General features: G+C 40.7%; 1 protein-coding gene across 2 annotated transcripts in view; it reads left to right on the forward strand.

Annotated features, from left to right (window-relative positions):
• Positions 1–16,908, forward strand: part of CPNE3 (copine 3) — a 46,721-nt gene extending 29,813 nt beyond the window's left edge. The window contains exons 9-17 of one of the 2 annotated variants that reach the window (XM_065902548.1): positions 520–606; positions 1,285–1,344; positions 1,857–1,990; positions 6,675–6,729; positions 6,812–6,863; positions 10,191–10,324; positions 11,344–11,580; positions 13,648–15,372; positions 15,419–16,908. In XM_065902548.1, coding sequence (XP_065758620.1) covers positions 520–606; positions 1,285–1,344; positions 1,857–1,990; positions 6,675–6,729; positions 6,812–6,863; positions 10,191–10,324; positions 11,344–11,580; positions 13,648–13,758 — 870 coding nt within the window. In that variant the 3' untranslated portion in view covers positions 13,759–15,372; positions 15,419–16,908. The remainder of the gene's footprint in view (positions 1–519; positions 607–1,284; positions 1,345–1,856; positions 1,991–6,674; positions 6,730–6,811; positions 6,864–10,190; positions 10,325–11,343; positions 11,581–13,647; positions 15,373–15,418) is intronic. The other variant, XM_065902547.1, reaches the window with a different exon arrangement.
• The last annotated feature ends 4,993 nt before the right edge of the window (positions 16,909–21,901 follow it).

The raw sequence follows: 21,901 nt of genomic DNA on the forward strand, positions 1-21,901 counted from the left end.
CATGTTGGGTAGGAGTTGGAAGGGAAGATAATCTATTTGTGGGAAGATGTAATCTGTTTTTATACATATTCCCAGTGGAAAGGGATGATGTTTGCTGTGTATTTTACCATAGAGATGGGCTTCATATATTTCTGTTTTCTGATGGTTGTTTTTTTTCCTTTACTAAGCAGTGTGTTTTTGTACTTTGGGTGACAGCTAAAAATAATATTTTATTTCTTTTGTTATAAAGAAAAAAGATGATTACTTGGAGTGTTTATAAGGAAATGATCTACAAAGGAAACATTTATACTTAGAAACTATTTTAAAAGGTACAGAATTTTAGAAGTGCTTTTTGGAAATGTGACTGATAAATATTTCATATATATAATGTAGTGTGCAATTGTTTCAGATTTGTATTTTGTAACAGACCTGTATCAGTAAATGGTTTGATTCCAAGAGAAAAAAGTCATTCACTTAAATTTACTTGGGCATTTCTAATATCACTAATAATAATGAACATTTTGTCTTTTCTTCTTACAGGTTGAATTTGAATGCATAAATGAAAAAAAGAGGCAAAAGAAGAAAAGCTACAAGAATTCAGGGGTTATCACTGTGAAGCAGTGTGAGGTCAGTTGCTCTTGACAGCTTGTAGTGTAATGAGATCACATTTTAAATTTTTCTATCAATATGGTATATATCACACAAGCACTTTGAACAGTTGAAAATTACATGAGCATCTCAGCACCTTTAGAGAACAGGAAATAGTAGAGAAATCTTTCAAGTAACTTTGCTTCCAAGGTTTGACAGTCTTTTAGCAAAGGACAAAGAATTTTAAAGTTTTTCATTATCCTAGGAAATACAAGGCACCTTGGTGTTTTTCTGGTGCATCAGTGGGAATGACTTGACTCAGTCCATCAATCCTGGTTATAATTTCAAGATGAGATGTTATCAGCGAAGGGAAAGAACCCAAGAGATTTCTTAAATGATTGGGAGTTTTTGCTTTTGTTTTTGTTTTTAAACTTACTAAAGTCTCAACATATTAAATTCATTACTAGTTTCTTAAAACAAGTGTATTTCATCTTTGGCTATTGATATTCTAATCTTAACATGCTATAATTATCTTGAATCTTACAGATTCATGACATGTAGGGGTAGGTTGCTTTAAATTCAAATGTAGGGGTGGGTTCTATGTGTTTATATCTTGTGCTCTTCGGTTTATAAATGATTAAAAAGGTATGCCAGGAAGCTCTTTGCTTTTCTTAAAAAAGTAGGAAAGTTTTAATTTTGTTTGCTATTTATTTTTAGATTACGGTGGAATGTACATTCCTTGACTACATCATGGGAGGCTGCCAGCTGAATTTTACTGTGAGTAACACACTGGATTTTTCCCTCTATTTTGCAGTGTTCTTTCTTGTACTGCCAAACTGACTTTGTGATGAAATTTACACTATCTGTTCAATATGGTCTCTGCAGAGAGTTTGTCTAGGGTCATCCAGAAGCTTTTGGCCTTGTCAATAATATCTTTTCCACCGCAAAAAAAAAGCACGTGTGTATAAATCAGTGATTATCCTGCAGTAATTTGAATAATAAAAAGCACTAATCAAACGTACTAAAAACCTGCTATGTCTGAAGTCATGGATATAATAATCTATGATGTAAGACATCTAGAAAATTAGGAATAGCAGGTTGCTTCAGGCTGAAGCTGTAATTAATTTTCGTGAAAATACCTGTCGGCTCAGGGACTTGTTAGCAGATCAGAGTAGCAGGCTTGGGGGTGAGTGTTTCTGCATCACCCTTCAGTGTGTGTGTTTTCCTGGACATCAAGCATGGATGGCCATGCCCTCCCCTTAGAAAGGACCGCAATTGTCATTTGGCAGGTGGGAGTGGACTTCACTGGCTCCAATGGAGATCCGAGTTCTCCCAACTCCCTTCATTACATCAGCCCCAGTGGTGTTAATGAGTATTTGACTGCAATCTGGTCTGTGGGACTGGTCATTCAAGACTACGATGCGTGAGTATGACTCCGGTACATAACTCCCCAGAAACGGCAGTGTCTGTATCATTTGCTGGCTCTCTGATGTAGCTGACAGGATAACGGTGCTGGGGAGAAGTAGCTTTCTCCTTAAAATTTCTCTTGTCTTATCTTTTCTATTTTTCCCTTTGTGAACAGTCAGTGTTTACCTTTGACCTCTAATCTCTGGCTGTGATAAGTTATAGTGTATTATGTGTAGCATCCTTCTTTAACAGCTGACTGTCAGCAAGGCTTTTGTTTCTTTGATCTGGTTTTCTTGGGGCTTACTCATTAGGGATAAGTTATTTCTGTGGATGAAGTCCAGAGGACACCTTTTGTAAACACTCATAGACACTATATTTTAATATGTCTATTTTCTTGGCAGTCATTATCAAACTAGTTTCTTATTTTCAACAAGTGCTACAGGATAACTTGATATAATTGCTGTGAAATATTTTGAATCGATTCTCAATGGGTAGATTTTGAATAGATTAAAATAGGTCCTTCTGAAGGTATACTAAACAATAGAAAAAATCGACATTATTAATTTTTTGTTCTGTATCTGTTAGGGTACAGTATACATTTTCACTTGTTTTTGTCAATTATTTTATGATGAAAGTCCATACATATTGATGGAGTTTTTTATTACTTTGTTATGACATCTAAATGAAATTCTAATACAAAACCCAAGCAAGGGTAGCAGTTCCAGTACCACCCTAATAGAATTTAAGGCAAAACTCATTAAATGTAATTTAAAAATTACTTTATAGACACTTTGTTATATAACACAAAATGAAAATACAAACATGGACATAGTAATAGAGTATCAATGTATTTCCATTGAAAACAGCTAGAAATATGATAAAAATTTCAAAGTAACACAGTTGTAATTGGGACTTAGATTAAAAAAAGTAGTAAATTTACAGGGTTACTGTTTAAGACTGCTTCCTGGAAGTTAAAACAAAAAGTTAACTAAAAAAGTTTGCCACATGAAAATTAAAAAAACTCTTTTAAGTAGTTGTTAGATCAAAGAGGAAACCAAAGTGTAATAACAGATTGTCTAGAAATAAAGGGTAATGAGAAGACTGTTTGTGATCTGTAACAACTCAGTTCCCCAGCCCACAGCACTGAAAGCATCGGGTCCTAATCACTGGATCACAAGGGAACTCCCTTTATTTGTTTTTTTTTTTTAAAGCATCTCTGGGGACTTGAACTTGGGCCCTCCAATTAAGAGCCTGATACTCTACCAACTGAGGTACCCAGGCAGCCTCAGCTGTATGAAGGAAGATTCCCGACACTTTTATTTTTAAACAAGAATTGAATATAAATGAACTAGCTTTTCAACAAAATAAAATTCAAGAATAGAAAGAAAAGTATAGATACAGTAATAGTAGGAGATTCCATATACATGTTGGCTATTCTATGCCAGGGAAACTTTTAGATCCTTTCTATATGATATTCACCTAATCCTCATGCTCGGTTGTGAGATAGGTGGTGTCATCATCTTCCTGTTACAGATGAGAAGCCTGAGGCAGGAAGGCTAAAGTCACGTGGCCAGGGTCCCTCCGCTGGTAACAGCGGACACAGAACTGCACCCGGGCTGTCCGGCTCCGGAGACGTGTCCTCACCACTCTGCTGTGCTCTGCTTCCTCCAAACACACAAAGTAATGACTTGCACACACCAAGTTAACACATTAAATGAAGAGATGATTCTTTGCAAGTTCAACAAAATTTAGGAAAACCTTTGGTGACCCCGATCCCCAAGAAAAAGAGAAAACGCGTAGAATATTAGTAATGAGGCAAAGATCATAAGCATAAATTCAGAAAAAAATCATTAAACATTGTATGTTAATGTTTGGTAAAATGTTACACTATTTCAGTGAAAAAACCTAGGTTGAAGGATGATTCTTTTAGACAGCTACAAATTACCAAACTTGGCTCAAAGAGGCAGAGAACCTCATCAGACCAAGAACTGGTCAAAGAGCTCTTCTCACAAAGGCACCAGCCAAGACAGCGCCATACATAAATGAGGAATGAATTCAAACCTGAGAGAATCAAGTGAAAAATGTTAGAACGTAGTGAAGTTCAAAAGGCAGTTACATACAAACATAAAGTTAAAAATCAACAATTTTTCATGAACCAGCAAAAACCAATTGAAGAAATTGTAGTAGATAATAGATCACAGTTCATAATGCAATAAAAGTGAGAATAAATTTAGTAAAAGATCTATGATATTTAGTTAGAAACTACAGAATTATACCCAGGGACAAAGAAGGAAAGATATGCCACAATTCTAGATAGGCAGATGTCACAATAATGAAAATATAACATTTCTCTCTGGGATTAGTCAGTTTTAACCAAAATTTCAATAGAACCTTGACAAAGTGATTCTTATAATTTTCTAGAGGGTAAAATGAATCACAATAGCCAAGTTTTTCAGGGGAAAAAAAAAAAGGAACTTTGTGCTTGCACATATTAAAACTTGATATGTATACATATATAACTTATTTCCCTAGTGGCTGAAACGGTAAAGAATCTGCCGACAATGTGGGAGACCCAAGTTCGATCCCTGAGTCAGGAAGATCCCCTGGAGAAAGGCGTGGCATCCCACTCCAGTATTCTTGGCTGGAGAGTTCCATGGACAGAGGAGCCTGGCGGCTGCAGTCCGTAGGATCCCTGAGTCAGACAGGGCTGAGTGACTAACACTTTGACTTTGGGCTTCCCTGTGGCTCAGACAGTAAAGAATCCTCCTGCAAAGCGGGAGACCTGCGTTCCATCCCTGGGTTGGGGAGCCCCCTGGAGAAGGGAATGGCTGCCCGCTCCAGTGTGCCGGCCTGGAGGACCCCTGGACAGAGGAGCCTGGTGGGCCACAGGAGCCCACGGGGTCGCGAAGACTCGGACACGACCGAGCGAGTGTGCTCAGCACAGCAACACGACGTGTGTTTCACGGGTACAATATTAAGCGCACATTCAGAGTGTGGAACTAGTCCATGACCTGTAGAAGCACGCAGTCTTGAAACAGGCCCAGAATGTCTGTGAATTTTAGTACTTGGTAGAGATGGCATTTTGAGGGCATGGGGTTGTAACAGCTGTCAAACCGTGCTGGATCTGAACGGGATTCGAACCCCTGGCTCGTGCTTGTATGTGTTAGGATACTTCTGTACAGACTGTGGACAGACCTGCTGAAATAGACACCCCAGCACCACGAGATTTTGACAGAATAGAGATCTGCGCCTCGTTCCTGTTGCACGTCTAGCGACAAGCAGTTCAGGGCCGAGAGGGCTGTGCTACCTCTCAGGGCTTCCACCCTGGGCCCGCGTTCTCGTCCTCTCCAGCCAGTGGGAGGACAAAGGGCCTGAGGGTGCGACTCAGGAGTGGCTGCAAACCCCTCCACTCACACATCCGGCCAGAGCCCCCTGACCGCTGCCGGCCCGGGGAGGCTGGGGTCGAGCGAATGTGGTCGCCAGGGGCCCCGGGGATCCAGGCTTAAAGGGGGAGAGATGGGTGCTGGTGGATCCACGTGCAGCAGTTTCTGCTTCACATCCTACTCCCGATGAATTACACGTTTAATATCAAGATCAAGGCTTGGAAGTTCTAAGAGAACATACGTGTGAATTGTCTATAATCTTGCAGTGAGGACAGCCTTTAAGCAAGACAGAGAAGGCAACAATCATGAAAGAACCTTTGGGTGTTCACAGTCATTAATGTTAGTAACTAGAAAAGGGAAGCTCTTTTAAAGTTAAAGGCAGACTATCAACTGGGAAAAATATTGTGACATCTATGACATAGGTTCTATCCTCAGTGCAAAAAGAACCATTGAGAATTAATATAAAAAAGAGTACCGCTAGCAGAAAGGTTAGTGTCGTCATTACAGGGTTCTGTAAGGGCAAGCCTTTGGGTGTCTGTCTGTTGGGGGAGAATCTCTGTACAGTGGATGACTTGGCAGCCACTCTCATGATGTTGTATATTCTGTCCAAATTATCTCTAAGCCCCTGGGCCAAATATTCATACATTTTGCTGCAGAAATGGAGAGTTTTATGATGTGTGGCATTTGTACTATATTTCTGTGGCCAAACATGTGATATCTTATTCATATTAAGTGATATAAATAAAGGCTATAAATAACCTCTTGTTAGTTGAGGTCACGTTTTGCTGCCAAATGAGTATTTTTTGTAGACAAATGAAAAACTTGTGCTTTTTAAAGCTTTATTAATTTATTTACATATTTATTTAGTGAAATGATAAGCGGTATATAAGTAGAAGTGTGTTAAGTGATAGTTGCTCAGTTGTGTCTGACTCTTTGCCACCCCATGGGTGGTGGCCCACCAGGCTCCTCTGCCCATGGAATTTTCCAGGCAAGAATTCTGGAGTGGATTGCCATTTCCTCCTCTAGAGGATCTTCCCAACCCAGGGATGGAACCCAGGTCTCCTGCATTGCAGGCAGATTCTTTACTGCCTGAGCCATAAAGTCCATCTTAATAAATACATATAGAGAGACTTTAAATTCCTTCAATGCACAGAAAAATATTTAGGATGAGAGTTTCCAAATATTAACATTAGTTCTAGTCTTTGTTTTAGTTTTATATTTTTCTAAGATTTTAGAAGTTTTAAAAGTAAGCTCATATTGTTTTATTATGAGTAAAGATAAAAATGACCTTTTGGTTTTTTCAAATTTTCATTTTAGTGATAAGATGTTTCCAGCTTTTGGCTTTGGAGCACAGGTCCCACCTCAGTGGCAGGTAGGAAGAACTCTGATTGTGAAGCTTTGCCTCCTCGGAAAGCAAAACAAGCCTCATCAGTCCTTCTTTCATCTTTTGACAGGTTTCTCATGAATTTCCAATAAACTTTAATCCTTCCAATCCCTACTGTAACGGTAAGTTAAAAATCAACATGAATTTTTAAACTGAAGGCCTTACTAACTCTTTGTCAGTTGTTTTTTCTCTATGATTGAAAGCTCCTCAGATTTCCTTTCTAGGTTTCTCTTTGTGACATATTGAATTTCCTATCACGTAAAGTAGAATTTTACACCAAGTTGGTGGTTAGTATGTTAAGAAGGCAAATCACTATGATAATGATGAAGACTGCAGGCTAAATTCTTCTACCTTAAGAGGTCTAATAGAACAAAAGATTTCTCAATCTTGATGATAGATCAATAAGAGTAATCATTTTATTTTCACATATAAGTTGATTTAAAAATAAACCTTCAATAAAATGAATCGTTTAATATACAGATGTTTTTCTCAGATTTAACAGTTAACTTTCTATGAAGAAAGTATTCAGCATCTAATTATTTGTTACACAGTTTCTGTAAGGAGGTGGAAATAGGCTAAAGAAACACAGAATTAAGCTCCAGGAGTAGCTTTCCTTTGTGTAGAAAACAGGCACAAATATTTCTGTCATTCTACTTTTCTGTTTATCTCTCAAATATCCTAGTGCCTCTTTCTTTTTATCATATTGACCAATGCCAAATCTCCCACAAAATTAATATAAAACTGAACAGTTTGGAGGAGGGAAAGAGATAGGGGCAGAGGCATAAAATTGTAGACGCTAAGCTAATTTTCTGCGAAGGGTCCTTTTAACAGTTAGAAAATGTATAGATTTCTAATAGAAGAGGATGTCCTTCCCTCCTCTTCTTAAATGATATTCATAAAGTAGAAGAGTATGATTATTTTGTTGGGAGTAATTTATATTAGGATTTTCTCCTTTTTTGCAAAATTCTTTTCTCATACTGATTCAGGGTGCCTTTTTGCGCGTTCAGTGGCTGTGGGTGTGACCCCTCCGTTCTGCTGCTGCTGCTGAGTCGCTTCAGTCGTGTCCGACCCTCTGCGACCCCATAGACGGCAGCCCACTAGGCTCCCCCGTCCCTGGGATTCTCCAGGCAAGAACACTGGAGTGGGTTGCTATTTCCTTCTCCAATGCATGAGAGTGAAAAATGAAAGTGAAGTCGCTCAGTCGTGTCCGACTCCTAGCGACGTCATGGACTGCAGCCCACCAGGCTCCTCTGTCCATGGGATTCTCCAGGCAAGAGCACTGGATGGGGTGCCATTGCCTTCTCCAGTGACCTATCCCTAGCCATATGAAAATGGGAATTTTTTTCTCTTTTTTTTGATTTGGCAATGATTTATTGGATATGATACCAAAAGCACAGGCAACAAAAGAAAAAATAAATACGTTAGACTGATTAAAATTTAAAACTTTTGTAAATCGAATGACATTGTCAAAAGAGTGAAAAGTCAGCCCATAGAATAGGCACTTCATACCCACAATAAGTAGCCATTCTTTCTTTCTTTTTTTTTTCAGTACTTTTTTCTTTTCAAAAAATGTGCTTCATGCTTATGATAAAATTGGAACAGTTTTTAGAATTTGTTGTAATTAGATTTTATGTTTCACAAGTAAATATGGATGACAGATCATGGGATGATTCGTTTGAGAAGTTCATTTGCTCTGTGAGTAGTAAGAGCCCGTCTAGGGCTGCCACCAAGTGCAGCTTTTCTGCTTTCGGTTTAGTCTGGACAAAAGAAAGAATCATTTAGGTTTCAGACAAAGGAAATTTTTCACACGGAAAAAATACAACTTTATTTTAAGACAAGGAAGTTTAATCCTCTTCTCTTAATTAGTCATTGAACTTAGTTGCCCGTAAAAAAACATGTCTCAGTTGTTCCCTTAATACAGTGGAAAGATACTAGCATAATTCAGTTTTAGTTGAGGAATTGAAGGCTGTTGATATTTTTATGAAAACATTTAATAGCTTTGTATACCTTCAGATTGAAAAGCAGGCTAGATGATAGAAATGGGAGAAAATATTACTGTTGCTTTGGTTGTGGGTTCAATTTTTCTATAGCATATATCATTACAAAAAGATCCTGCTGCTGGCTTATATTAACATTATTTTTGTTACTACTGGACTGACTAACCACTAGTTATAGCCTCACCTTATGCATGTAAAATCATCTCTGTGTATGAATTAGTTACATTCTCAAAGGCGGTTCATATGACCACTTATTCTTAAATTCAAAGTGCCTAAGGAGTTTATCAGCACTCAAATTCTAAGTGGACAGTGTTGATCTTATTAAGTTTTTAAACCAAATATACGCGGCTCCTCCTTATTAATCTATGTTCTATGGGACATTTTTAAAGCAGGACACCTGTTTTGGTTGACATTAAAAAGTCTTTTAAGATTTTCTTGATACTCTCAGCAAAGAACTGTGGGGAATTTCTATAGGCTTTCTAGCCTCTTACCTGCATCCCAGACACTCTGTTGTGTATTAAGGGCAGATTCATCAGCAGGGCCTTAATCAGGAATGCTGCTCAGCTTTTGATAGGCTGTGCTGCGGTAATCAACAGGCTCCAAGTCTCACTAATTTGTAATGACAATGATTTATGTCTCCCTCACTTGACAAATCACTCGACTCTTGGCTAGACTGTTGCACTCCTCTGTTCCTACTCATTCTGGGTCTCAGGCAGTCTGGAATACGCTGTTCCCATAGCAGGGGGGAAAAGCAAGAGAGCTGCAAAAACCGGCAGCGATTCTTGAAACATCTGCTTAGACTTGGCTGTCGCCTCGCTTCACCTGCACTGGGCGGAGCCATGCCGCAGGCCTGAGCTGCAGCCCACAAACATATGCGTGAGTGTTTCTGCAGCAAAATGTGGTAAACAACCTGGCAGTGAATATTTGCAAGTAATACAGTCTACTAGACCATGCTTAATCTGTAAGTTATCGAATAAACCCTGGGCTAGAACTGACATTAAGTCTATAGCTCTCTGACATTTTTGTAGAACCTCTGGTCACATCTGCAGATGTTTTCCATTTTTATCAGTTACTTTTTCTACCTTGTCGTCAGTTGTACGTTGCAGCATCTTTTGCATGGTTCTTTTTCCGTCAGTCTCATTCTCAAAACATATCAAAATTAAACAGTATAACAGCCCTACTGTAGACTAATGAATCATTTGGCTGAGGTGAAAACAAATGCCTTCTACTGGAGGAGAGTAAAGTTTATAGGGTTTTTTGTGTGTGTGTGTGTGATGGAGCATCACTATGGAGCTTTGTAATATATACCTTAGAGAACTCCTAAATATGGAACTTTTGACTCTTTAAAGCACTGTATGTTAGTATATAAATTAAACCAGTCACTATGGTGAATAGTAGACAATTAAATTGTGCTTGAGGGTTTTTAATCCTACTTTTCTTTTTTTTATCTAGGAGTCCAGGGCATTATAGAGGCATATCGGGCCTGCCTTCCTCAGATAAGACTCTATGGACCGACTAATTTTTCTCCCATCATAAATCACGTGGCCAGATTTGCTGCTGCAGCCACACAGCAACGGACAGCTTCTGTGAGTGCCCGGTTGCCAGGGGGCAGGGAGAACGTGGACTGGCAGTTGCTCCCAGTGCCACTTTCCTGTTTATTTGGTCTGTTAAGACGCAAAGACAGGGCATGAAGCAATGATGTGCCATCCCTGGTTTGGGAGTGACATCTGTTATTAAATCGGTGATCGTTAAAAACAAGAGAACAGCAAAACAACCTTTATTCTTAATTACTTTGTTCTCTATATTTTGAAATAATTTTCCTGGGTAGGTTCTGAAAAAAAAATTATCTTTAAGAAGACTTAGCAAGTTAAGGCTTGAGGAGACTTACCACTTCAGTCGCTGTTGCAAAATGCCTGTTCGACCCTGGAGAACGAACCTCATTCAGCTTCAGTATCTTCAGAAGTAAGGCAGGGATTACTGCCTCATACAGTTATTGAAAAAGTGTGAGGAGATAAACCATAAACACTCAGCATATGATAGCTACTATTATAATTCTTCTTTCCATTCCAGACGTAAATGACCCAAAAGATGGAGTCACAACTTCATGTCACATTTTATCACTCTCTAAAATGATTTAGCAGAGATGGCAGGATTGAGAGAAAGATTCCCTTCTGCCCCTCCCTGAACCATATGCATTTATTCAAAAGCGTATTTTAGCTTGATAAACAATTCTACTTCCATATCGGATCTTTTATGAATGTAGTTGTTGCCAGTCGCTCCCTTGACGGGTACTTTGACACATCCGATCCTTCAGTTAAATCAAAATGTTCCCGTGCTAACTGAAAGTTTCATCTTTGCTTCTGTGTATTTTTGCCAGCCTTCTTCTGTGGTCTGCTGAACTTTTAATTAACCTACAGTTTTCGTATCAGTTAATTTCCTTGTCATCAGAGAATCTTGGAAGATTTCGTGTAGATGGTATCCTGGGTAGAGACTGACAAGGGAAATGAGCGACGGAATGGCTCACCCGCGGGAGATGTCATTGACCGCTGCTTTTATGCTCGGGAGCTCAGCTCGCTCAGCGGACCTCACTGTCTTTTTTTGGCAGCAATATTTTGTGCTCCTGATCATTACCGACGGCGTGATCACAGACCTCGATGAGACCAGACAGGCTATTGTCAACGCTGCCAAGCTGCCCATGTCCATCATCATCGTCGGCGTTGGAGGCGCGGACTTCGGCGCCATGGAGTTTCTGGATGGTGACGGCGGAAGCCTCCGCTCCCCGTCGGGCGAGGCAGCCGTCAGGGACATTGTGCAGTTTGTGCCTTTCAGGCAGTTCCAGAACGTGAGTACCCGCCTCCCTGCTGCTCCCGCGCTCCGGCGTGTGAGCAGAGGCCTCTGCCCGTCCGTGGCCCGGCGCTTAGGGCAGGCGTCGGGGGTTGCCGTGCATACCTGCGAGCTGCGTCCGGCTCCTGGCAGCCCCGTGGTCTGCAGCCCACCAGGCTCCTCGGTGCAGGGGAGTCGCCAGCAGGAGCACTCGAGTGGGTGCCTTTTGCTCCTCCAGGGGATCTTCCTGACCCAGGCGTCAGTCCCCGGCCTCCTGCAGACGCTTCAACACTGAGCTAGTGGAGTGTGTGAGTTTCCCATTTGAAGAACCTTGATTCGATTTGGCAGGTGTTTTTCCAGGTTGTAGTCTTGTGTTCCTCTTACAGTCCAGATGATAAATTATTTAAAACGATGTTGTTGTGGCTGCTGTTTTAAACTATATTTTATCTTTACGTATGTGACAAGAGAAAAACTATGTAAGTACATGAGGGATTTACCAAACTAGAAGTTGATTTGATGAAAAATCTCTGAGGAGACTGTTTTACCCGGACGACTCTAATGGTAACATCTTGTAAAACTATGGTCCAGAATCACAGCCAGGATACTGACGTGGATGCAGTCCAGGTCCGTCACGGCGGGCTTCCTCATGTAGCCTTTACAATCACACCACTTCCCGGCCAGCTTCACTCCCTCCTTAACCCCTGGCAGCCACCGCTCTGGCCTCATTTCTATATTTTTGCCATTTCAAGAATGTTGTATAAATGAAATCACACAGTGTGTAACCTTGACATTGGCTTTTTTTTCCACTCAGCTTAATTCTAAGAGTCTTCCCACTTGTTGAGTACATTCCTTCTTTGTTGCTGAGTAGTATTCTGTGGTATGGGTATACCAGTTTAACCATTCACCCATTAAAGGACATCTTCAGTTGTTTCCAGTTCTCATCTGTCACACACAAAGATGCTATAAACATTCATTTACAGGTTGTTGTGTGAACATAAGTTTTTATTTTTCTGGGATAAATACCTATAAATGCAGTTGCTGAGGTGCGTGGTTGTTGCATTTTAGTCATTAAAGAAACTTCTAAACTTTTCTGGCATAATTATGTCTTTTTACACTCCCACGAGCCAGTGTGTGCATGGGAGTGGGTGGAGGGGAATGAGGTGGGTGTGTATGCAAAAGGTGGCAATGTTAGGGATCTTTGTGATAGTGAAGCTGCTCTGTATCTTGATTGTGATGATGGTTATACAGATAGACCCCGATGATAAAATGAATATAACTGTGTACGCACAGACTGGTGAAATCTGAATATGACAAAAATGTCATATAATGTAAACCATGTCATTTACATAATTATATAAAATTATGTCTTAGCTTTACATTCCCAACAGCCAATGTATGAGTGGGAATGGGTGGAAGGGAATGAGGTGGGTGTATATTAAAAAAGGTGGCAATGTTAGGGATCTTTGTGATAGTGAAACTGTTCTGTATGTTGGTTATGATGGTGTTATGATGATATGTTATCATCATATGTTATTATGATAGACCCCCATGATAAAATTACACATAGCTGTATACACACAGGCACACACACACACACATACACAAGTGAGAACATGTAAAACCGGTAAAATCTGAATAAGTTCTGAGAACCGTACCAATGTTGGCTTCCTAGTTTGTTATTGTACTATGGTTATATAAGATGCTACCTTTGGAGGAAATTGGGTAATGGATACATGGGACCTCTCTGCACTATTTGTAATTATTTCAGAATAAAAAGTTAAAAAAATTCATACCCAGAGAATGAAAGACCCACATTTAAAAGTTGAAAAGCAAAAGAACCAACATCATTAAATGCCAAAATGCAGGCACCAAAAAAGGACTTGTTAAATGTGAGCATACTAAGGCATTCCTGAGTAACACTGGTTTATTGCATGTTTCGTGGACTATTCTTGAGACAAGATGCAAACCTAGAAATTGGAAATTAACTGCTTTTTCCTGGTGGGTGAGGAATTCCTAGTCTTTTATCAAAATCCCAGTTAAAAATTTTGTTGCTAATAAAATTGCTTTGATTTTATCTGTTCACAAGGCTCCGAAAGAAGCACTTGCTCAAAGCGTCTTGGCGGAGGTCCCCCAGCAGGTGGTGGGCTACTTCAACACATACAAGCTCCTTCCTCCCAAGAACCCAGCTACGAAATGAGAGGCGCTCTGGCCGTCGGAGCAGGATTCCTTTGTGCTGTGTGGAGCAACAGATTTCTCTCCATCCCAAATCGTGAATCTGTCATCTTACACCCTTCTCGCAAACCCCACCATTTACGATGCAAACCTAGTTCTCTATGGAGTATGTCTATTTAAAGCATTCTTTTTATACTTTTTTTGGAGGAAAGTGCTAACTTAGTCTTTGCCCAATCAATTCAGTGATTGCTCGTGATTTACAGTAATTGCGGTGAGGCTATTTGGATTAGAAACCGGTGTGAGAAAAGTAAAGGTTCTTGTTGTTTGCTTTCATATGATGAAAATGCTGTTTCTGAATGTTTGTCCATGGAAAGAATGGGAAATTGTTGGAACGATGTGATGTACAGGTTGCTATGCTGTGCTCTAGGTGATAAATGTTTTATAAGCCGGTGTCCACACCAGATGATGAGAGTTTCTTAAATTAGATGATACTGAATTTGCATCTAGAACTATATTTTATGCTTTTCCATGGGATGAAACTACCTTCACCTGTGTGTGAGTTTTGCTGCAACTTAGACATGCACAGTTCAAAACAGAATGCATCCTCGTAAGACTTCATGAGAAGTCCCAAATTAGAAAGGAAGGCACATACATATTCAGTTCTTAAAAATGTAAAATCACAAGTAAAAGGAACTTCCTGTAAGCCATTTTATTTGCCTGCCTAGGTCTTTCATATAAATTGTTTAATACTCTAAACATGGTTGGATTTGACCTTTTCATTGATTGTATGTGACACTCGAGATTCTGTATGTGCATTAATGATAGCTTGTCCTAGACTCAGCATTATTAGATGATTTCAACTGGAGTTTGTGAAAATGGGTAGGACTGGGTTTGTCCAGGAAAGCTATAAGGACCAAACATGTAAGGGAAAATTCGGAATTCCACTTTCTGTTAGTTAATGAAAGACTTCACTTATTAAAAAAGGCAAGCTTTATATTTTCCTTGCAAAGGAAGCATACATTGATTTCTCCATTTGTATAGATTCATTTAGATATTTTCTCCTTTTTTTTTTAAGTTTTAAAGACATTTTTACTCTGATTTTTTAAAACTCATGATAATGATTATTAATCAAAACCCTATTTTACATTTTAATGACATGCTGCTTCCTAAGCCCAGAATGTATGGTATTAAGCAGAAACCTATTATAACTTAAAAAAAAAATCCAACTGCTGCATAGGATAGAGTGGACTTAACATGCTTTTTTTTTTTTAGTATTTTTTTTTCCTGATGTTTACACTTTAGAATATAATACGTAGCAAACATTACCTTTTCAGAGTAGATTAAGGTTTTACTGAGGACCTGTGTGCCAAGTACTCTGCATGTCCACATGCTGGCCGGTCATCTTGGCCATCTGGATACTGAGGACGGCATGTCGGTCCCAGGTCCGTAAGTGGATGCACCCTGTGCCGACCTGCCTTCATGTCTCACTGAAAATGCACCACCGCGTGGGTCTTGTGTTCCCTGAACTGTTTGAAGGAAGCGAGCGCTCAGCCATGAACAGCTCTTGGCTTCTCGGAAGCCGCTCGTTGCCCAGGTCAGGGAGAGGGGGTCTGCTGGCCGTCGTGGGTGCCCGCCCCAGGTGAGCGGAGAGGGGGTCTGCTGGCCGTCGTGGGTGCCCGCCCCAGGTGAGCGGAGAGGGGGTCTGCTGGCCGTCGTGGGTGCCCGCCCCAGGCGAGCAGTTGACGCTTTCCCACTTAGCTAGCTGGCCTCTGGACGTGCGTTGTTAACCTGAAGGTACTTAACTAGTCGTCTGTTACCCTATAGTATGACTCATTGAATGACAAGTCATCTTGACGTCAGTCAGGAGAGGAATAAACTGCTGATTCTTCCAGGAGTTCGCAGCCTTTGTTGTCTAAGATGTCCTACTTTCAGTTCTCTTTGTGTGCTGGGGAACAGCATATATATATTGCTTTGGTTGTCAGAATTTTCTTTTTTAAACATATGCGGCCTTTAAAGGAAACATTTGCGGGTGAGCTCAGTGTATTGGAAGATGGAAGTAGAGGTTCTCGTTTGAAGCTGGGGCGGGGTCCAGGGGTCCAGGGCTCACTGGGCGCCCCCGTCAGTCTCCTGAACCTGATCCTGGTGCACCGAGGTCGTCTGCACGGGGTACCTGGGGACTGCTGGTCATAAGCATTCATTGCTTTCATCGGCCAAATCAGCGTTCTGCCACCACTGTCATTGATTTGGTCTTCATAATTTTACATTCTGATTTTAACCAGAATTGTTCCCTTTTGAAAATTAATTTTATATTATGCATTCTTGATTTGCTTCATCAGTAAGTGCTATTATTCATAAGACCTGTGATTCCAGTAGATTAGGGGAATTGATACCTTCTTGCAGTTTTGAATAAAAGCATTTATAATTTCTAAATTATCATTTATAAAGTTCTTATAGCTTCAACATTTTATGTCATCACATGCTGATTTAGTATTGTTTTATATTAAAATATCTCTTTTCCCTATTGTGCTACCATTCATTCAAGTGCCATTAAAGTCCTTAAAATGCATTTAAAGAAAAAAATAGCCAAGTTGACTTTCACATCTCATACAAACAGATATATTGCAAACATATATGAGGGTGACTGTACCTTGGGTGGATGTAATATTTCTCACATCTGCCTGTACCGAGAGAATAGCAATTAGCATGGTCATGTCACCTTGTGCTTGGAACTGAAAATTTTAAGATCAGAAAAATTTAAAGTTACAACAGGGATCTACAGCTGTCTACTTGGGTAGTGCCTTAGGCAGCCTTTCCAGAGTAAATTCAGGGCCCCCTTGTTGCCTATGCCTTATTTAACATACTTTGCCTTATTAATTGTGTAAACTTTCTGGAAAATCATCTTCAATAAAATATCTCCTAGTCTCTTTATATGTGTGGTTGGTAGTCATGGAAGTGACACATATGGTTTGGTTGAAATCTCGAGAGACTGTTTTGTGGTTTTATGTCATATTTGGTAATAAGTGTGTAAGTTACTAATATATGAATTGATGTTAAGTGTATCTTCCATTTGGGTAAAGTCATTTCTTGATGTGTTACAATAGTACCTTGTTTATTTTTGTTCTTTCTTCAAATGATGTTGGTCGAAAAGTTAGAAATAAAGTTAGTGCTTTAATCAGCCTGTATTCCATGTTTTTCTGAATTAAACAGTTTTGGGGGGTTTATTCTTTTATGGGATGTAATCACTTAAAGATATTGATTGTATTCAAGGTATTTTTCAGGGTACAGTAAGGGAAAGGCCCTCAGCTTAACTAGAGTGCTTGCATGAGAATTACAGCGCTCATATTTTATCAGTTGTGTTAGGATGGACAGTATATTCACCTAACTTTTTTTTTAAAGTTGCTTCTATCATGTTGCAGTGATCGGGCAAGGTCTTGGGGGAACAGTGGTGACCTCAGTAGCCAAAGTTGCCGCCTTCGTGGAAATAATGGGCGGGAAGAACCAGGGTCTCCTGCATTGCAGGCGGATTCTTTACCTGCTGAGCCATCAGGGAAACCCCAATCGTTTAGTACTAGCAATCAACAGGTGAGGTCAAAGTGAGTGATATTTCTTACTAACCTCAAAGAGTTTATGATCTAATATGAGAACGGAGACAGTACATGATGCTAAAACAAGGAAGGAGCAAGGCGAGGCAGCTCGCTGTCGGAGCGGGCCTTGCCCGCGGAGCTCGCCGATGCGGTGCAGCCTACAGAGCCCGCAGGCTCGCTGGGGCCCCGGGGGCCGAGAGCCGGTCCTGGACCCCGCGCAGCGCGGTTGCTGCGCCTGCTTGCCCGTGGCCTGCGCCAGCTGCTGCCTGAGCGCGGAGAGGCGCCCTCCGGCTCGGAGGCGCTTTGACGGTCCCTACGAACGTCCTCTGCATGACGCACAGGGGCCGCGGGGACCCGCAGAGGCACCAACCGACTCCCGCCCACACTGCACCCTATCCCTTCAGTCCTCTGCGGTCAAGAGTACAGTTCAGTCGCGCAGTCGTGTCCGACTCTCTGCGAGAGTCCATGGTCTCCATGGACCGCAGCTCGCCAGGCCTCCCGGTCCATCACCAACTCCCAGAGCTTACTCAAACTCAGGTCCACTGTGTCTGTGATGCCATCCACCCATCTCCTCCTCTGTCATCCCCTTCTCCCGCCTTCAACCTTTCCCAGCATCAGGGTCTTTTCAAATGAGTCAGCTCTTCACAGCAGGTGGCCAAAGTACTGGAGCTTCAGCTTCAACATCAGTCCTTCCGATGAATATTCAGGACTGATCTCCTTTAGGATGGACTGGCTTGAGCTCCTTGCAGTCCAAGGGACTGTCAATAGCCTTCTCCAGCAACAGTTGGAAAGTATTAACTCTTCGGTGCTCAGCTTTCTTTATAGTCCCTCACATCTGTACATGACTACTGGAAAAACCATGGCTTTGACTATTTGGACCTTTGCAGGCAAAATGATGTCTCTGCGTTTTAATACACTGTCTATGTTTGCCGTAGCTTTCCTGCCAAGGAGGAAGTGTCCCATCGCTTCATGGGAAATAGAAGGGGAAAAATTGGCAGCAGTGACGGATTTTATTTTCTTGGGCTCCAGAATCCCTGGGGACAGTGACTGCAGCTAGGAAAAGAAAAGGCGCTTGCTCCTCGGGAGGCAAGCTGTGACAGGAGTCCAGAAGGGACCCTGAGCACTTTCTGGCCAGATGCTCCTCTCTCCCTGGCCTCCGGGGTCCGCTGTGCCGACCAGAACCAGGGTGGGGCCTGCTGTTCCTCACCAGCTGCCTCTTGTCGGCTCTCACTCTAATCTCCACGTGCCTTCTCCGTGAACCCATATTCTGACCACACCCCTCTTCTCTCAGACGCCTCTGTCCTTGGGAGCTCAGTCACTCATTTGCATCTTCTGAACAATTCATGCCTGCATTTTCTGAACAAGTCCTTCATGTTTCTATTCTAATGAAAACCTGGCTGTCTTTAAGAATCTTCCCTCCTCTGCAGCCCTTTCAAGTGGTTCTTCTCTCTTCCTGATCCACCACTGGGCTTGGAAGCCGGTGAAGTGTACCCCTAAGTCCTCCTCTCTGCTTACAGATGACCTTTTCCTACTCTAAGACAACCAGCTCTGAATATCAGATCCTTGGACTAGACCACACTCTGTCCCTCGTCCTCGTAATAGTTTTCTCCCCCTTACCCCAGCCCTTACTCCTAAGGTCATACCTTGTCATTATCAATTACAACGCCCTCCCTAATCTCAATTTCAGGTACCCCAATTTTCCAGCAATAACCCACTTTCCAACTTATTCCCTCTAGTAGTAAAACTCCAACAAATCATTCTCCATCAGTGCCTTCAATCCACTAAACCTTCCAAGTGGTCAATGACTTTGGTGGCGTGAACCCCTCCTCCTCCTTTTCTAGACTTCTTCCCTACTTGGTCTTTGCCTCGGCCATTCTGCTCCCACCATGTGGGCGTTCTTGCTCTTGGTTAAGTCTGCGCGGCACCCTCCTGGCTCAGGGCTTTGTCAGTGCTGTTCCCCTTGCTGCAGAACCCTTCCTGGTCACTGGTGAGCCTTGCTTCCTCACCTCTTTCAAGTCTTCATTCCAGTATCAGTCAGTGAGACCTTTGCTGACCATCCTGTTTAAAATTGTTCCTCTTTCCCCAGAACATTCTGTCTCCTTTCTGGGCTTAGGTTTTTTGTTTTTGTTTTTCCATAAATTTAATTTTTATTTTATATTGGGCTATAGTTGATTTACAATATTGTGTTAGTTTTGGGTGTACAGAAAAGTGATTCAGTTATACATATGCATACATCCATCCTTTTACAAATTCTTTCCCCGTATAGGTTATTACAGAATACTGAATAGAGTTCCCTGTGCTATACAGAAGGTCCTTGTTGATTATCTGTTTTACATTTAGTAGTGTGTGTATATGAATCCCAAACTCCACCTATCCAGTTTTTCTTCCTCCCCCCAACTTTCGTTTGTTTTCAAACCATAAGTTTGTTTTCAAAGTCTGTGAGCCTGTTTCTGTTTTGTAAATAAGTTCATTTTTGTATCATTTTTTTAAGGTTCCATGTATAAGTGATATCATATGATTTTTGTCTTTCTCTGTCTGACTTACTTCACTTCATATGATAGTCTCTGGTTGCAACTATGTTGGTGCAAATGGCATTATTTCATTCTTTTTCATGCCTGAGTAATATTCGATCACATATATACACCACATCTTCTTTATCCATTCCTCTGTTGAAAGACATTTAGGTTGCTCCCATTTCCTGGCTATTATAAACCACACCACAATAAACATTGGGGTGCATGTATCTTTTTGAATTGGGATTTTCTCCGTATGTATGCCCAGGAGAGGAATTGCAGGATCATATGGGTCTTTTTTTCAGTTTCTTAAGGAGCCTCCTTACTGTTCTCCATAGTGGCTATACCAATCTACATTCCCACTGACAGTTTGGAGAATTCGTTTTCGTCACACCCTCTCCATGATCGTCATTTTGACTGGTGTGAGGTGTTACCTCTTTGTAGTTTCGATTTGCATTTCTCCAGTAATTTGTGATGCTGAGCATCTTTTCATGTCCCTCTTGTCCATCTGTATGTCTTCTTTGGATAAATGTCTGTTTAGATCTTCTGCCCATTTCTTGATTGGTTTGCTTGTTTTTTAAATACTGAACTGCAAGAGCTGTTTGTATATTTTGGAGATTAATCCCTTGTCAGTCACATCATTTGCAAATACTTTCTCCCATTCTGTGGCTTGTCTTTGCATTTTGTTTAATGATTTCCTTTGCTTTGCAGAAGCTTTCAAGTTTAATGAAGTCCCATTTGTTTATTTTTGTTTTTATTTTGCCTATGTTTTTCTCTAAGAGTTTTATAGTATCTGTCTTACATTTAGATCTTTAATTCATTTTGAATTTACTTTTGTGAATGGTGTTAGAGAATGTTCTAATTTCATTCTCTTATATGTAGCTGTCCAGTTTTCACAGCACCACTTATTGAAGAGACTTTTGTTCTATTCTATATTCTTGCTTCTTTTGTCATTGTTTAATTTGCCATAGGTTCATGGATTTATTCCTGGGCTTTCTGACCTGTTCCATTGATCTACATCTTTCTTTTTGTACCAGTACCATACTATATTGGTGACTGTAGCTTTGTAGTATAGTTTGAAGTCAGGGAACCTGATTCCTCCAGCTCTGTTCCCCAGTCCCCCTCAGGATTGCTTTGAAACTGTAGATTGCCTTGGGTAGTATAGCAATTTTGGCAGTATCGATTCTTCCAATCCAAGAACACCTATTGGCATCATCTTTGATTTCTTTCATCAACAGCTTATAGTTTTCAGATTACAGGTCTTTTGATTCCTTAGGAGTGTATATTCCTAGGCATTTTATTTCCCTGTTTGGGTTTTATTTGTTTTCTTGTTATTTCCACTCACTGACATGTCAGTTTCAAGAAAGCAGAGATTTTTTAAAAAAATTTTGCTCACTGTCTGGAAAAGAACTTGGCATTAACTAGGCCCTCCCTACTAATCACCAAGAGAATGAATGAATCTGGTATGTATTACTGCACATAGAGGGGTAGAAGCTAATGTATGTGAGAAAACATTGAAGTTTAGAGTGGGGAGATTTTCTTCTAAATCTGGGTAGCAGTTAGAACAATGGAGAGGTCTGGAATAACTTCATGGGTGGTTTGGCATTTCACCTGGGGTTTGATGGTTACATAGAGTTTTATCATGTAAAGAAGAGACTCCAGACCAAAAAATAGACATTGTCTGTGGGTTGAAGTCAGAAAGTAGGGTGAGATGTGAACATTATTGGTACAGGGAAATGAACATGTGCTTATACCAACCCTTTTATTTCATAATTGAATCTTTTTACTCACTTTTACAAATGGCATATCAAAATTGCAACTTTATTCATCTTTCACATTCCTAGTTTAATGAAATCTGTGGTTAGTCCATTTCTGAAGGACAAGATAAATCTGAAAGTTTCCTGTCAAATTTGGAGTATAAATATGGTCCTAAAATGTCAGACTTAAGCACCATTTTGCTCTATGAAATCTCAGGAAATGCACTTGTTTATTTCAAAAAGTCCTTCTTCAGGCAGATGCTACTTTTTCAAGCTTGTCCATCATCTTCCTGTTTGAAAGCAGTGTGATATCT

Source organism: Muntiacus reevesi, chromosome 12 (assembly GCF_963930625.1).
Source record: "Muntiacus reevesi chromosome 12, mMunRee1.1, whole genome shotgun sequence".
In the NCBI taxonomy this organism is placed as follows: domain Eukaryota; kingdom Metazoa; phylum Chordata; class Mammalia; order Artiodactyla; family Cervidae; genus Muntiacus; species Muntiacus reevesi.